At 42.4% G+C, this 17,245-nt stretch overlaps 1 protein-coding gene across 4 annotated transcripts in view; it reads left to right on the top strand.

Annotated features, from left to right (window-relative positions):
- The window catches only part of IQSEC1 (IQ motif and Sec7 domain 1), a 998,050-nt gene that overhangs the window by 626,065 nt on the left and 354,740 nt on the right, over positions 1–17,245 (top strand). For all 4 annotated transcript variants that reach the window (XM_030208312.1, XM_030208313.1, XM_030208316.1 and 1 more), the window contains exon 3: positions 382–438. In XM_030208312.1, coding sequence (XP_030064172.1) covers positions 382–438 — 57 coding nt within the window. The remainder of the gene's footprint in view (positions 1–381; positions 439–17,245) is intronic.

Genomic DNA, 17,245 nt, shown 5'->3' on the forward strand with positions numbered 1-17,245 from the left:
TTTTGTTTTATTTTATTATGCTTGTTTTGGTTGTAAACCGCTTAAAATGTTTGGTAGTGCGGTATAGAAACTGTGAAATAAATAAATGCTGTTAAAAGCTGCCACTTGCAAAAATCTGTTGAACCTTCGGCCTATCTATAGATAGATAACTTTAGATTGGACTCAAGTAGTTATTCTGTGAGATGAATTCAAATTAGTTTTGAGAATTATTGGAGAAGTAATTGATATGATGTATTTTGTTTTTTTAATTATGAATGCTTTATTCTAACCTGATCTTGGCTAGTTAAATGCTGTTGAATATCGGGGAGGGGGGTGTTAGTGTTTAATGATCAGTGTTTCACTTCATATGTTTGATATTTAATGCCTTTATTTTTCTTTTAGCTACTACCCCAGGACATCATTGGAAGCAAGAAGCAGCATCTCTACCGATCCACTCAGGTACTTGACATGCTGCATGTTACATACAGAGCTGAGCCTATCCACTGTATGTGTGTATTACAGAAGTACTACTTGGTGAATCTTTGACTCCCTTTGTCCTTAAATCACCTCGTCCCAGCTCATATCACCTTGTCAAACATGCACACACCACCCACTGGCAACAGACTGACTAAACCCCTCCTACCCCCCTACCATCTTATCTAAACAGTAGATGTCACACTCAAAGTATGTAAGATTCTGTACATTACAGAGTCTAGCTGGCAATTTGCATAAAGTACATATCACAAGCAAATTTGTGTTGAAAATAAAACATAAATCAGGATTTTATTTTCTCTTGGCCCTATGAATGATGTGTATTAAATGGCTGCCTCAGCAATGAATGTATTTTTCCCATTGTGTACATTTAAACCTGCTGAGAATTGAAAAAATGAGATTGGAAATAATCCATAAAGTCAGAGTGTAAGATCTCGTTATTGGGTGAGTTAATACTCTGAGAGCCCTCCATAATATAGATTAATTTATGTTATGATATACATTAGATAGGGGTCGAATGTGCAGTCAATCTTTTACCCATACTTGATATCCACGTTTACAGATTCTGGTTTATTTTTGGTTTGTTGATTACTACCAGGGCATTAATTTTAGGATCATTTTTGCTTTATTGTTCAAAAAGAGAGACATTGGTATTTGGACCTGGTACTCAGCACATCCAGTTTACAGAAAGGTGCTCCAGCTGAGCAGCTGTTCACTGGAGGGATTAAAGAAATGTAATAAATAGAAATAAAACAAAACAGAAACAAGAAAATAAGATGATACTTTTTTTATTGGACTAACAATCCATTTTTTTGATTAGCTTTCGAAGGTAACCCTTCTTCATCAGATCAGGGTTACCTTCAAAAGCTAATCAAAGAATGGAATAAATTAGTCCAATAAACAAGATATCATTCTTGTTTCTGTTTTGTTTTATTTCTATTTATTACCTAGTAGCGCTTTAGAAATGGTTGTTGTTGTTGTTTAAAAGCAGACTAACACGGCTACATTGGCCACTGTTGGAAACAGGATACTGGGCTTGATGGATCTTCGGTCTGATCCAGTATGGCAACACTTATGTACTTATGTAGGGACACTCAAACCAGGTCAGTGGCAGGTGTAAGCAGTGCACCTAAATACTACAGATCTCGCACATTCTGTAAATTACACACCTATGGCCCACCAATGCACTGGAACTAAAAGTACAGGGGTAAATCAAAATATAAATACCAGAACTATGAACAATAACAAAAAAAAATTGTTACTGGTAATAAGTACATAAGTAATGCCACACTGGGAAAAGACCAAGGGTCCATCGAGCCCAGCATCCTGTCCACGACAGCGGTCAATCCAGGCCAAGGGCACTTGGCAAGCTTCCCAAACATACAAACATTCTATACATGTTATTTCTGGAATTGTGGATTTTCCCCAAGTCCATTTAGTAGTGATTTATGGACTTGTCCTTTAGGAAACCGTCTAACCCCTTTTTAAACTCTGCCAAGCTAACTGCCTTCACCACGTTCTCCGGCAAAGAATTCAAGAGTTTAATTACGCGTTGGGTGAAGAAAATTTTTCTCCGATTTGTTTTAAATTTGCTACATTGTAGTTTCATCGCATGCCCCCTATTTTTGGAAAGCATGAACAGACGCTTCAAATCCACCTGTTCCACTCCACTCATTATTTTATATGCCTCTATCATTTGTAGAATATGTAAATTTTCATTCACACTACTGTAAACCTATAATCCACTATCAAACTAAGGAGATGTATTGAGGGAATCCTGATGCACTAAAAATAATTTCATAAAACAGTCCCTAAAACCTAACCACAGTCTATAACAGTAAATGTCACAGCCCACAAGAACGTTCCCAAATAAATGAAGATCAGGCTGTTACTGCAATTCAGGGGCCCTTTTACCAAGCTGCGTTAAAAAGGGCCCTGCAGTAATGGCGACGGCCATTTTTGCCGTGCGCCAGGGCCCTTTTTACAGTAGCTGATAGCTACCCCCCCCCCCCGAAAAAACACATCGCCGTGCGGTATGCTTGTACTTACCACATGGCCATGCTGGGGGGGAGGAGCACTTATCAACACCCATTGAGGTGGCGGTAAGGACTCCTCACTACCCTGGTGATAACCTCTGGGTAACCCGCTGCGGTGTATTTTTTTGTTTAATCCAGTAGCACTGGAAATGGTATGCGCAGGAGGCAGAACTACCACAAAGGGCCAGTGGTAGTTCCAGCTTGCCGTGCGGTAACAGATTTGCCACACAGCAACTCTTTAATAAAAGGGACTCTCAGTGTTTTGAAATAGCTTAAAGCAAGCCAAGATATTATCAATTGTTCAGGGATATCCAAAGGCAAACCTCCTTTATCAAGGCTGAGGGATACCACCCCCTCCTCTTTCAAACTCCAAAGAATAAAGATTACACCAAATCTTCTATTATCAGCATTAAAATCCACAGGTTAAAGTCCGTCCTCAGTACAGATCCATATTTCATCATTTGGCTTCCTCAGGAGGAACAGAATTCACCTGAGACAGAATAGGGACACCAGCCAGATCAATTGGTCAAAAAATGCACCAATACACTGCCCCCATGTACACCCCTTGTAGTTATGTGCTATTTTAATAGAACGTAAGTACCAAATATCTTTTACATCTGGTGCGTATACATATACAATGGCCCTTTCAGTTTTTTCTTCCCCTTTGCCAGTTTGGAAAAAGACTTTGATGAATCGGACTCATAAAGCATTGATTGGGAAGCTGTGATTTTCAGTACCAGACCTGGAAATGCAATGCAATCCCATAATGAATCTCCCAAATAATTACTGAAAAAATATTCACAATAGCCATGGCTATCTGGTGAGGTCTTGCAATAGGAATCTGCTGGCTGTTTCCTAGGTTTATTTTGTATTGATTGATTTCAAAGGACTACATGTGTCCATGGGTATCTGCTGTTTTAAAATGCTTTATACTATCCTTGAACAGAAAACTTTCTGCAAGCTACAGGCTCACATGACCTGTTAAATTTTTATTGTATTGGTTTTTGAGGACACTGGAATTTGATTTTTTTAAAACTAATAACCTGTTCATTTTCCAGACCGAACTGAGTTACAAGTAAAATTCATAGCTTCCACTGAATTGATTTTAGGCATAATGAAAGATGTGAAATTCAAAAGCTGGGTTGATATTTCATGCAAGCAGATAAATGATAAAGGCAGACTGGAATGGTTTAAAGGAAACCGTAAGATAACTGTGTGCTTTTATTTTGATTTTTAAGGATTTTTCTTTTTGTAAATGTAAGCCATCACAGGTGGTTAATGTTTGATTATTGATCCTGTATCATTCTGAAATGGTTCGCAGTGCTCAGTGGGAAGGCACAGCATACGGTGATGAGAGAATATTCAGCAGCAGGGCTGTGCACGTTCTTTCAGAGATTAACAGTAAAGAAGCAAAAATCCTTTATGAAAATAGTTCAACATTATTTTATGCACACATACATCCACACACACACACACACAAACACATACACATAGAAATTGTCCTGTGCTTGCTAAACTTTTATCACCAACTAACCTTGCTACTAAGGATGTGCATTTTTTTGTAATAGAATGGGATTTTTAGCCCAGAACGACAGGAAAAAAACTGAAACTTCAGGTTTTTTCCTGGGTTGTAAATAGTGCTCACTCTTCAAAGATTGTGCACTGTTGGAAAAATAGTACATGCTGTTTGCACATGGGTGAACAGTGTGCACATGTCCACAGTTTAAAAGGCGTGCACACTCTTTCACGAAGAGTGTGCACTATTGAAAAAATAGTACACATTATTTGCACAGAACATTGTACACATGTCCACAGTTGAAAAAATATTGCACACTCTTTCATGAACAGTGTGCACTATTGGAAAACAGTGGGCACCATTTCTGACATTGCCCCCAAATTGACAAAACAGTATTAAAAAAAACCCACATAAAATGAAAATTCCCTTAAACAAGATAGGAAATTAAACAAAATGAAAATTTTTGGGCTGTCCACCCCTACTTGCTATCTCAGCCCTCTCTTCTTCCCCATGCCTCAGATACACTTACAAACTTTGGGGATCTTTTGCTAAGTTACGGAAAGCACTAATGCGTGTCCAGTGTGAGGAAATGCACTACTGTGGGGTGCGCTCAGGTCTCCCATGGAGGTTTTGAGATCTGCACATTCTTCCCACGCGCTAAAACAGATTGGGATCTGCACATGCTTCCCAGACACTAAAACAGATGTTTTATTTTTTAGCGCTAGTGGCGTCTTTGGGGGCGAAGAGAAGATGTACCTGGTGCAGATCGGTTAGTGCAACTAATTAGTGCATGGTTTGCACATGAACCCTTACTGCTTACAAAATAGGTCTCGGTAAGGGTTTACACGCTAATGGGGAAATTAGCAGATAGCCATTAATGGGGGAAATAGGAAATATGGCCATTTTACAGCTGCACTAAGGGGTCCTTTTACCAAGCTGCGGGAAAATGGGTCCTGCAGTGGGGGCCATTTTTCCCATACGCCAGGGCCCGTTTTACTGCAGTGGGTATAAAGCCCCCTCAAAAAAATGGCCACGCCGTAAGATAACTCTTATCACATGACCATGCAGTGGGGAACACTTACTGCCACCCATTGATGTGGCAGTAAGGTTCCCGTGGTAACCCGGCAGTAACTGGGCAGCGCACGGTGATGCCTGATTACCGCCAGGTAACCGCCACTCTAACCATTTCCGTGATAAGTACATAAGTAATGCCACACTGGGAAAAGACCAAGGGTCCATCGAGCCCAGCATCCTGTCCACGACAGCGGCCAATCCAGGCTAAGGGCACCTGGCAAGCTTTCCAAACGTACAAACATTCTATACATGTTATTCCTAGAATTATGGATTTTTCCCAAGTCCATTTAGTAGCGGTTTATGGACTTGTCCTTTAGGAAACCGTCTAACCCCCTTTTTTATTTTTTCCCCGGAAATGACGTGCAAGCGATCCAGAACTACCGCCAATGTGTAAGGTGGTTTTTTTTGTTGCCTAGTTATTTTACATAACAGTTCACAGTTCAAGTTTATTTACTGTACTGCAAATAAAATAATTATTTAAGCGGTGTACAATAGAACTAATAAAGCAAAGGAAAAGAGGGAAGAAATACAGGGATGTCTAATTTACAATAATGCATTATATAGATATAACATGTAAAGAACAGTAGAACATAATTGATTTCTATTTTCTGGCTCCATTCTTATAGAATTTCCTCCCAAAACACCTCCGATTAGAACAGTCCTATACCGCTTTTCGTGTCACATTGAAACAATGAAAAGAATGATTCCTGCAAAACTTAGAGTCATGGGATAGGAGGCAAGGTTCTGGGGTGTATTAGGAATTGGTTATTGGACAGAAAACAAAGGGTAGGGTTAAATGGTCATTTCTCTCAACAGAGGAGGGTGAACAGTGGAGTGCCGCAGGGATTTGTATTGGGACCGGTACTATTTAACATATTTATAAATGATATGGAAGTTGGAACGATGATACAAAATTATTCAAGGTTGTTAAAACACGTGCAGACTGTGAAATATTGCAGGAAGCCCATAGGAAAATGGAAGACTGAGCATCCAAATGGCAGATGAAATTTAAAGTGGACTAATGCAAGGTGATGCACATTAGAAAGAATAATTCAAATCATAGTTACCTGATGCTAGGGTCCACCTTGGGGGTCAGCACTTAAGAAAGAGATCTAGGTGTTGTTGTAAATAATACGCTGAAATCTTCGACTCAGTGTGCAGCTTCCCCCTGCAGTGTTAAAAGTGCATGCATAAGGACCTACACATGTACCTTTACCTCCATATTCAGTGGACAATTTTCTAAAACCAAATTTCTATGGGAAAAACACTGATTTATCTATGGAAAATGTACCCATGTGGCAAACATCAACAAATACAATAACACAATAGATTGTAAACGCATGAAATATCAACAGTACTCAACAGAATCCATCTAACTGTGATCATTTTCATGCAATACATGTGCAGATCAATATGCAAGAGGAATTAAGAGGCTCCAAAAATAAAATGGACTATGACTGTAGAACAACATTACTGGCAATTAGATGTTGTTCTTTTCCTTCCATTGCGTCACAGCAATCGGCACAGAATTCTAAGCAAAGGTCAAACGATTATTTTGCAACATTACTGCATTAACATTTGTATCCTTAAGGCACATTTATCAAATACTGTGCTATATGCATTGATTCTAGGAAAGCTTGACTACATGTTTGCTTTTTATTATGGTCTTCCAGCAGTGGAGCTTAAACGACTACAGCTAAAACAGAATATAACTGTGGGCCTTACAGATCATATCCCCCCCCCCCCCCCCCCCCCCAATGTTTTCAGACTTAAACTGGCCTCAGGTGGAGCCAAGTACCCAATATAAAATCCTTTCATTAATTTCTAAATGCCTCTATCATGTCAGACTTTCCTCTTATGAACCAGTTGCTAACATCCTTCCAAACACTTTTGATGGTGTCTATATTCTGGGTTGTCATGCTTACAAATGCCAAACGGTATACCTTTTTCTGATCGTCCCAGCTTCATGGGATAGTTCCTTCAGAGATGAATTTGTAACTGAAGTTTATAATATCCAATCAAGCAAGAGCTGACCAAAGGATGAGTCCAACGCTGGAGGAAATGGCTGAAAAGACGCTTTATTAGTTGCTTGGACAAAAGGACCTGACACGGTCTGTGTTTCGGCATCACAAAACATCTGCTTCAGGGGTCACGTTAGTATTCAAAGTAATATACTGAGCAAACAAAGTTTTGACTTAGAGGTTCTTCCTGTTTTGCTGTTTCTGTAACTGAAGTATATGACAAGCCATAAATATTTTAAAATGCAGTTATTTGAGCAGACGTTTGAATAACTTTCAAAATCTGTGATTTATTATGGCTCAGAGTAGAAGTGTCAAAGACTCAATGTTCGGGGGCAATACCCATCTCTTATGAGGGGGCAGATGAGTGTTTTTTGGGAAGGAATAGGTGTACCTATATTATTGTGTTATTTTGTTAATTACTTTATGAAGCAGAGGTTCTCAACCCAGCCCTCAGAACTCACCAAGCCAATTTGCTTTTCAAGATATCTACAATAAATATGAATGACATAAATCTACATGCACTGCTTCCATTTTATGCAAATTTATCTCATGCATATTCCTTGTGGGTGTCCTGGTAATCTGTCTGGCTGTGTGTGTCCTGAAGACTGATTCGAGAAACCCTGGTACAGAGGAAGGCGAAAAGGGGCCATGGTTAGGTATTTTCTAAGTACAAAGACTAGGGAACACTCGAGAAAGTTACATGGAAATACTTTTAAAACAAATATGCGGGTAGCGTGCGCCAAATCAACCCTACTGCCAGGGTGGTGCTGGAGCCCAGCGGTAGTTCTGAAGTTGGCACACAAACCTGCTTATTTTCAAAAGAAAAAGGCGCCCATCTTCCGACACAAATCGGGAGATGGCCGGCCTTCTCCTAAAGCCGGCCAAATCGGTATAATCAAAAGCCGATTTTGGCCGGCTTCAACTGCATTCCGTCGCAGGGCCGGCAAAGTTCAAGGGGGTGTGTCGGCAGCGTACCGAAGGTGGGATGGGGGCGTGGTTAAGAGATGGCCGGCCTCGGCCGATAATGGAAAAAAGAAGGCCGGCCCTGACGAGCATTTGGCCGGCTTTACTTGGTCCCTTTTTGTTCACGACCAAGACTCGAAAAGGTGCCCAAACTGACCAGATGACCACTGGAGGGAATAGGGGATGACCTCCCCTTACTCCCCCAGTGGTCACCAACCCCCTCCCACCCTAAAAAAAAAATTAAAGCACATTTTTTTGCCAACCTCTATGCCAGCCTCAAATGTCATACCCAGCTCCATCACAGCACTATGCAGGTCCCTGGAGCAGTTTTTAGTGGGTACAGCAGTGCACTTCAGGCAGGCGGACGTAGGCCCATCCCCCCCCCCACCTGTTACACTTGTGGTGGTAAATGGGAGCCCTCCAAAACCCACCTGAAACCCACTGTACCCACATCTAGGTGCCCCTCTTTACCCTTTAAGGGCTATGGTAATGTTGTACAGTTGTGGGTAGTGGGTTTTGGAGGGCTCAGCACACAAGGTAAGGGAGCTATGTACCTGGGATCAATTTGTGAAGTCCACTGCAGTGCCCCCTAGGGTGCCTGGTTGGTGTCCTGGCATGTGAGGGGGGATCAGTGCACTAGGAATGCTGGCTCCTCGCACGACCAAATGGCTTGGATTTGGCTGGGTTTGAGATGGCCACCATTAGTTTCCATTATCGGCGAAAACCAATGGCGGCCATCTCTAACGCCGGCCATCTCTAAGGGCGGCCCAAATGTTGAGATTTGGCCGGTCCCGACCGTATTATCGAAACCAAAGATGGCCGGCCATCTTGTTTCGATAATACAGTCGGGTATGCTGCTTAACGGGGCCGTCATTAGAGATGGCCGCCCTTATAGATGGCCGGCCCCGTTCAATTATGCCCCGTTTCCCACGGTAGAAATTTTCTATTTTCTTCCGCAGGGGCATTCCTGGCAGTAATCAGCAGTGCAGCCACATTGCCGCTCACTGCCCGATTATCGTGGGGTTAGCGCATTAGCCCTTACTGCAAAATAAACAGGAGACGGTAAGGGCGCATGCAGTAAACGGTAAGGGTGCATGCAGTAAATGGCCAGGAACTAATTTTGGACTTAGTATCTTGCCATTATTGCTGAAAATAGAAATTCAGCTTTTTGGCAGACGTGCTAAGAGTTTACCTGAATGCACGGGAAAATCACCTGCTAAAAGTAGCACAAGCCACGCCCCCTAAGTTTCTTTCTTTTTTTTTTTTTTTGTATTTGGGGCAATAGAGGGCTAAGGGCCCCTTTTACTAAGCGGCGGTAAGCCCAAAGCAGGCTTACTGCTCGCTAAACAGGAAGAACCGCCAGGCTACTGCAGCAGCCTGGTGGTACTTCCCACCCCTAGTGTGCCGTCATATCCGGCCTGAGTGTACCCAGCAGCAATTGGGCAGTGCTGTGCGCTGTCTGGTTACCGTCAGGTTAGCATGGGAGCCCTTACTGCCACCTCAATAGATGGCTGTAAGAGCTCCCCCCCCCCCCCCCCCGAAATGGCCACGGGGCAAGTGCTTTACTTGCCGCACGGCCATTTCCTGCAAGGAAGAGAGACTTCCATTTTACCCGCTGCAGTAAAAGGGGGCTTTGGCACATGTGAAAAGCACGCGCTGATGCCAGCGCAGGCCTCCTTTTGCTGCAGCTTCATAAAAAAGGGCCCTAAGTGACTTGCTTAAGAGTCACAAGGAGCTGCAGTGGGAACTGAACCCAGTTCCTCAGGTTCTCATTTCACTGCACAAACCATTAGGCTTCTCCTCCTCCTCCTTTCTAGGAAAAAAAAAAATTCAAAAATCAAAGCAGCATCCTTGCAGCTTCTTTCCATTCCTCTTGTTGACTCACTCTGTAACTCATGGAAATTCCTATGTATAGAGTATGAAAAAGGAAAACCACCCTGGCAATGGCCTGTCAATCGTTTTTGTATACCCTTCAACACACTCATTACTGGAAATTTCCATAGTTTAAACATATATAGGCTCATTCAATAAAATTGCAATGCAAATCGGGTTTACATTTTTAACAGTTTTTTTTTTTACTTTGCAGCTAATTTTTCAATTTACTTCAAATGCAATAAGCTAAATATTTGCAAAAAAGCAGTGAAATAACAAAACTTTGGGGCCCTTTTACTAAGCGGTGATAAGCACTAGCACATGCTTACTGCACGCTAAAAGGCAATACCGTGGGACACACTCAGGCGTCTGGCAGTAGGTTTCAGAATCAGCACACGTTACCCATGTGCTAAAAAATAAGGAGGCATGTTTGGAGGTGACAAGTAGTTGAAAAAGTGGGAAAACGACCGTGGGCTCCAGAGATAAGACGGACAGCCTGAATACTTTTGAGAAATGATGCATTTATTTATTTATTTATTTGTAGCATTTGTATCCCACATTTTCCCACTGATTCGCAGGCTCAATGTGGCTTACATTTGCCGTAATGGCAATTGCCATTTCCGGTTAGCAGGGTTACAAAAGGTGTTGCATTAAAGTACATACATACATGGTAGAGAAGAATACATACATGTAAGAGAAGAATACGTTATGGTAATGCATATTGGTTCTTAAGTGAAAGATTGGATTGTGACATTCATCGACTATAGATAACTTATCTTTGACATAATGATTAAAGTATTAGAGCTTGATCATGTGATCGGCGCTGAGATTGATGTTTATTGGCATATCACAGTCTTTTTCAAGACCTCTACGTAACGTTTTTTGCTATAAGATACCTACATTGGAGAGATTCCATCAACAGACTCCTGAGGCAAGCCACAGGCCGAAACACAGTGCCATGTCGAGTCTTTTTATCAATAAAATTTCTCAAAAGTATTCAGACTGTCCGTCTTATCTCTGGAGTCCACGGTCGTTTTCCCATTTTTTCTACTGCTGTTGCATCTCATGGGAGGTAATTAAATTTGCTGATGACACAAAGTTATTCAAAGTCATTAAATCGCAGGAGGATTGTGAAAAATTACAAGAGGACCTTACGAGACTGGGAGGCTGGGCGTCTAAATGGCAGATGACGTTTAATGTGAGCAAGTGCAAAGTGATGCATGTGGGAAAGAGGAACCCAAATTATAGCTATGTCATGCAAGGTTTGATGGTACGTTGAAACCTTCTGCTCAATGTGCTGCTGCGGCTAAGAAACCCATGAGAGTATAATCAGATGTTGTGCTCATGGTATTTTAACTTCAGCTAAAGAGGTTCTCCTCTGGCAGCTTGGGACTCCCCAATTCTGACAGTCAGCAGCACTCTCCAATCACGGGAAGGGGTGGGGGTGGCACTGAGCATTTGCAGGGGGAGGTGCAGCAGCAGCTCATGTAAAGTCCCACTGACTGCTAGCATTGGTACGTTTCTGGGCCTTTGCTCAAAATGGGAGGGCCCAGGCCCCCTTGTGGCTATGCCATTGGTTCTACTACATTTTGTTCTGACACAAGTTGCACGATCAGACACCTACGATAATGGGAACTAGGGTTCTGCACTGTTCCAATTAAACTGAGTGGGAGTCCTCCACCTACAGTCCTGCCAGTAGATGGCACTGTTTTGCTATCACATTTTCAGTAGTGAAGGAAAGGCAAACTCTACAGGACTCCAGAGAACCTGCCAGTCCCTAGTGATTAAAAACACAATATTGAAGCACTACCACCCACTGGCAGCAATGCAGTTGGAGGACTCCCATTCAGCTTAGAAGGAACAGTGGTTCCTGGGCTACCAAAGCTATTTTAATTTGAGGCCTTCTATTTTGCCCAGTCACTTCTCTGCCAGAACTGTACCCAGCTTATCAGAAACCTGTTGTGAGGGAGATGGGGGCACAGAGAAAAGTGCTGGACACCCTGCAGCTGGGTGACGATTGCATGGATTTGGGGACAGAGTGAAAGGTGAAGGATGAAAGCAGAAGGAAGGAACAGAATAGCATTAAAGGGAACAAAAGATGAAGAATGGAACTGACAATCAAAATGCTCGGTAAATGCCTATTTTGCAAAACCATTTACAGGCTTTTTTTTTTTTTTTTAGTTTCTGCATTGATTCTGAGACATGGCAGAACTTTGTAACCAACAGAGCTGCAAAGTGTATCTCATTCCCCATCCTCTCAATGTTAGTGGGCCCTGTGAACTTTTAAACCAACAGAAAGAAGAAGAAAAAAGCTCCTTTGATAAAGCCACTTTTATTTTCATGTCGAGCGTGAGAAGAAGTCTAATGTTTTCTGTCTGTTGTTGTTTTGGGAGGGGGAGGGGAAAGAAAACATAAGAAAAGAGATAGAAACAGACTGCTGCCTCCCTCTTTCCACTTATAAAAGTCCTAATTAGTATTTTCCAGGCATTTGGATGCATTAGTACAGGGGTGGTTGCTAGAAACCTGGTAGAAAAGCAAATTACAGTAAAATTACAAAAGTATAGTAATGCACTGTTGAGGGATCTCTTCCAAAGGGTCATCAGTACAAGAGGAGAAATGGCTTGCAAAGCTATTGCAACTCAAGAGAGATGTTCAGAAACATTTGTCATCCAGCTAATCAGTGTTTTGATGGCATTCCGATTCCTGAATACCATGTTACATGCTCCCTTTTATTAAGAATTTGTGTTTTTGCTCAGCCGAGCACTTCATAATAATTGAGAGAGCTGTTTAAATTGTCTTTCTTACATTAATGAGCCAGCTAGCTTTTCTCCTTCAAGAAAGAGGATTAATCTTGCTGTGCTCCAAACTCTAATGCTTTCTTTCCTGCAATTTACCTTTACAGATTTTTTTTTTGTCTGCCATGTACAGTTGCTTTCCATTGACAGGATTATTACCATATCTCAATAGCACTTTGTGCATTACCAGCCAGAAAGTCAGCTGTGCTTGAAATAAGTTGGTGATGGAGCAAAGCACAAATATAATAGCATTATATATCCCTTGAAGCTGAAAATTTGTGTTATTTTTTTACAGGAATAATTTTCTCTATAATTTTTGCGCTGTTGTCTGCAAGGACCACTCTGTCTTATCTTTGCAGTGCTCTGATCCGGCAAATGCTAAGATTGTGAGTCTGGGCTAAGGTTTGAACCAGAGTCTTCAGATTTTAACCATCTGCCTCCAGGTTCTGTAAATCTCTGGACTTTTGATGCTTGTATAATACTGGCACTGATTCAACAGCAGTGCCAAAAGTAGGGCAATAATAGCCAGTTGGTTTAATGCAAGTGCACAAGATTAATAGGCTGCAGGAGTGGTTGGGAGCAAGAGCATTGAAAAAAAAACACTTCCTGCCCACCTTTTTTTCTCATTATCACTGCGATCAGAGCAGATGACAGGAGTACTAGTGGGAAAAAGAGGGAAAGAGGCTGAGCAAAGGAAGGAAAAGAAGGAAAGAGCAACAGAGGCTACATTTCTGTGAAGGGGTGAATAAACACTTGGATAAATATGAGCCAGTTAATATTGTGTATCTGGATTTTCAGAAAGCGATAGAAAACAGAGAATAGGGTTAAATGGTCAATGTTCTCAATGGAGAAGGGTAAATGGTGGGGTTCCACAGGGGTCTGTGCTGGGACAGCAGCTTTTTAGCATATTTATATACAGTGTGTTTTTTCTAGCAAAAAAGGTGCCGGTATTCAAATGCTAGGCTGCCATTCAGGGGTGGAGTGATGACTTAGGGACCCACCCCACAATAGCCAGACCCTCTGCAACCAGTCATAGAATCTATGACAAGACAGAATTTGTGTGTAGAGCCTGAGCTCTCTCATTAAAAGTTGGGGTCCATAGGTCAATTTTAGCAGACAATGGAAAAGGTGCCAGTACGCAGTACCCCCAAGTGCCCTCTCAAAAAAAGCCCTGTTTATATATGATATAGAAATGGGAATAATGAGTGAAGTGATTCAATTTGCTGATTCACAACGTTATTCAAAGTTGTTAAATCATAAGAGGATTGCGAAAAATTGCAAGAAGCCTTTACAAGACTGGGAGATGGCATTTTCTCTTCTATTCTTGACTTTTATATCCCACTTCTATCAGCAAAGAATCTAAGTGGGTTACAATAAGATAAGAAAAAAAAACAGGGATCAAGAGAGACAGTTCGGGCTGCCACTCGGAGGGGAGATAGAGAGAGGGAGGGAGGCGCGGGGGTCTGGAACTCGGAGGAGAGGGGGGCATGGAATTCAGAGGGGAGGGGAGGAGAGGGAGGGAGGGGGCGGGCCTGGAACTCGGAGGAGAGGGGGGCCTGGAACTCGGAGGACAGGGAGGGAGAGAGGGGGCGATTCTCCAGCGATTGAATCCTCACCTCCAATGTTTTGTGCCTGGCTGGTGCTGATTTCCCTTCCCTCTCATTGATCCGCCCTCTGATGTCATCACATTCCGACACGAGGGCGGACCAATGGGAATTGTGTTACGAACCCAGGCATCCAGACGTAGAACGTTGGAGGTGCAAATTATTATATAGGATATGGATACAGTAGACTTGACACGACCATGTTTCAGCAGCGACGTGCCTTCTTCAAGAGTTTTAGTATCTGCAGAAATAAAATATATAAAAACATGAGGTGTTCCCCCCACTTAAATGCAAGGAAATAAAGTTTAACAACCAAGATTGTATATAGTGAAACCATCACACTGTACTAACTTAATATTTATTTATTTATTTACATTTGTTTACAAAAATATGTTCAATCACCATTCCACAAACAGCCCAACAGTGCTGTACAGTAAAAGAAAATATACTAAAACAACAAACATTTAATAATAACACAAGTTGTATTTAGCATACATGGATTTATTATTCTTCCAGTCCAGATAGAAGAAGCAGATCAAAGAAACAGGTGACATATTGCCAGAAAGGTGTTAAGAAACCTGCCGTGCTAAATGCTTGCTTGCTTTCAGGCACACCCTTACTGAAGCCACAGAGCTGATGGCTATTTTGCATTGCAGCCCTCTCGTCCAGCCTGAGATTCGCCGCGATTGCTCATGTAAAGACATTATTTCCCTGTAAACCAATAAAAAGCTGTCACCACGGTTCCATTTCAGATTTTATCAATGTGTTTCCGTTGCCCCGGCAACCGGCCTCAGCCTATCATTGCCAGGCGTTATAGCTGGGAGTTTGCCCCCACTGTGCACCATGTGGCTGACATGATTAGTTTTCCTTCACACAGCCCGGCTGGCAAAGTGTGCTGGGAATAAGATAAGCATAATTTATATCAAGAGTGGGAAGGGCACTCTGGCTTGTCATAAGGAAACCCACATCTTTCATAGGTGCCTGCAAACAATGGAGCAGATGTGATTCATGCCAGAGGCTCTGATTTAAACAGTTGCATGGCTTCTAAACTAAGGGCTTTCCATAGGATGTGATTGCCAGTAGCGCTCTGATTGCGATCGTCAAGGGGAGGGGGACAAAGGAGAAGGGACTACAATACACTCTGGTCTGTTTGGAGCTATCACCTGCATCTTCCATAGGGGTTGCGTTCCAAGGATGCTTATTCCAAGGGTTGTCAGAAAATATCACTGGAGTCCTTATTTGTTGAAAGTGCTTCTCAGAGGGTCCTAAACACAAACCAGCTTTTTTTTTTTAGCCGAAGTGGGAGATTTTATTTTCTCTGATACCGGCTACGGTGATTATGCAGCAAGATCCTCTGAAATCCAGATCAAAGAGCGAGGAAACAGGTGCTGCTGGGCCATGCACCCAGCTATTCCCCCTAGCAGCTGAGACGCGGATTCGGGGGAAAGCAGCACCTCCTACTCCGTATGGGAAGCAAGGGTTCTGATACCAGCGGGATCTTGAAGACAGAACCTTGACGTGATTCTGTGAGCTACAGCCCAGAAGAAGAAGAAGAAATCGCAATATGCTCAAGTTAAAGGCCTTCTGCCTGGATTACTGGCAGTTTTTATGCTTGCAGCCTCTTCACGGGTTGTATAAAAGGTAAGGGAAACGTCCGGCTGATTATTTTGCCTTTGCACGTTGAGAACGTTTTGAAAGAAACGGATACATACTTCGCACGGTCACCTGTCATTCTGCGCGGTGTTCCGAGGTAATCAAGTCAAGTGTGCAATAATGATGCAGTGCTCTGGAGAAATATTTCATGTCCAGGCTGGTTGAATTAAGGGGTCTTCAGAACTGTGTGTGCACAAATGGCATTTACTGATATCAGCGTTTGTTACTAAATCAAGTAAGTTGGAAATCTAGTGGTAAAGAACGTAAATGAATCGTCTATCCCCGCTATTTGTTATTAATGCAGATCTTGCAGACAGTTGAATTGTCTGAGGAGGATTTTTTTTTCCATGAAAATACACGGGAGATGGTGAATACATTTGCATACTGCAAAACCAAGGGTCTATCAAAAAAGCTGCCCGAGCCTTTCGGATTCACCCAGGCTGATGTGACAGGGAGCCCTAGTGATTTATGAGAGGATCAGACAGAACTGGGCAGGGCTGGGGGTGTCAACTGCTTTCAACTCGCCCTGCACGGTGGAACAGAGTAATAAGGAGCTCCGTTTACAGTGCGAAAACATTACATTGTCATTCTGCGATCCAGGCATCAAATATCTGAATCCTCAGCTTCCTGCGTGCAGCGCAGCCTGTTCACACCGGTGAAATAAAAGAGAGTGGGGTTTTAAAAAAAAATCTTTTTATTCTTTAGGACCGGTCCATTCTTTAGAGAAGGTCAGGGATGTACCTACACTTAATTAAAGGACTATTGTCCAACCCACACAAAAAGAGCTTTAGTGTAATGGTTAATTGCAGCAGTGTTCCTTATGCACTAATTAAGGTTTTTGTAAGGCAGGATTCGAGACGAAAGTTCATTAACGTGGGGCGCCTTCGGGAGTTCAATGAACAGCAGAGCAGTGTTCTGAATCCTGGGGGGGGGGGGGGGGGGGGGGGGGGGTGAGAAAAGCTGTAGTCTTTCGGCGTGAATAAAAATGAATGACACGCCGAAAAAAGCCGGCAGCATTTGGAACATGGCAGGGCTCCTGCTGGTGAATGCCATGTCTTTTTAAACTTTATTGCAGCTCGGTTGACTTCAGTTTCTCTGTGGTTCGCTTTTTCTGCACGACTACACATGTGGATCCTATAAAACTTTGTATAGGAAAGTTTGAAAAGGATCAGAGCATGAGTCACGCATTCTGTTATGATTATAGGTTTGTAGACTCAACATTGTAATGCACGATATGTAT

This window comes from Microcaecilia unicolor, chromosome 6 (genome assembly GCF_901765095.1).
Source record: "Microcaecilia unicolor chromosome 6, aMicUni1.1, whole genome shotgun sequence".
Taxonomy (NCBI): Eukaryota; Metazoa; Chordata; class Amphibia; order Gymnophiona; family Siphonopidae; genus Microcaecilia; species Microcaecilia unicolor.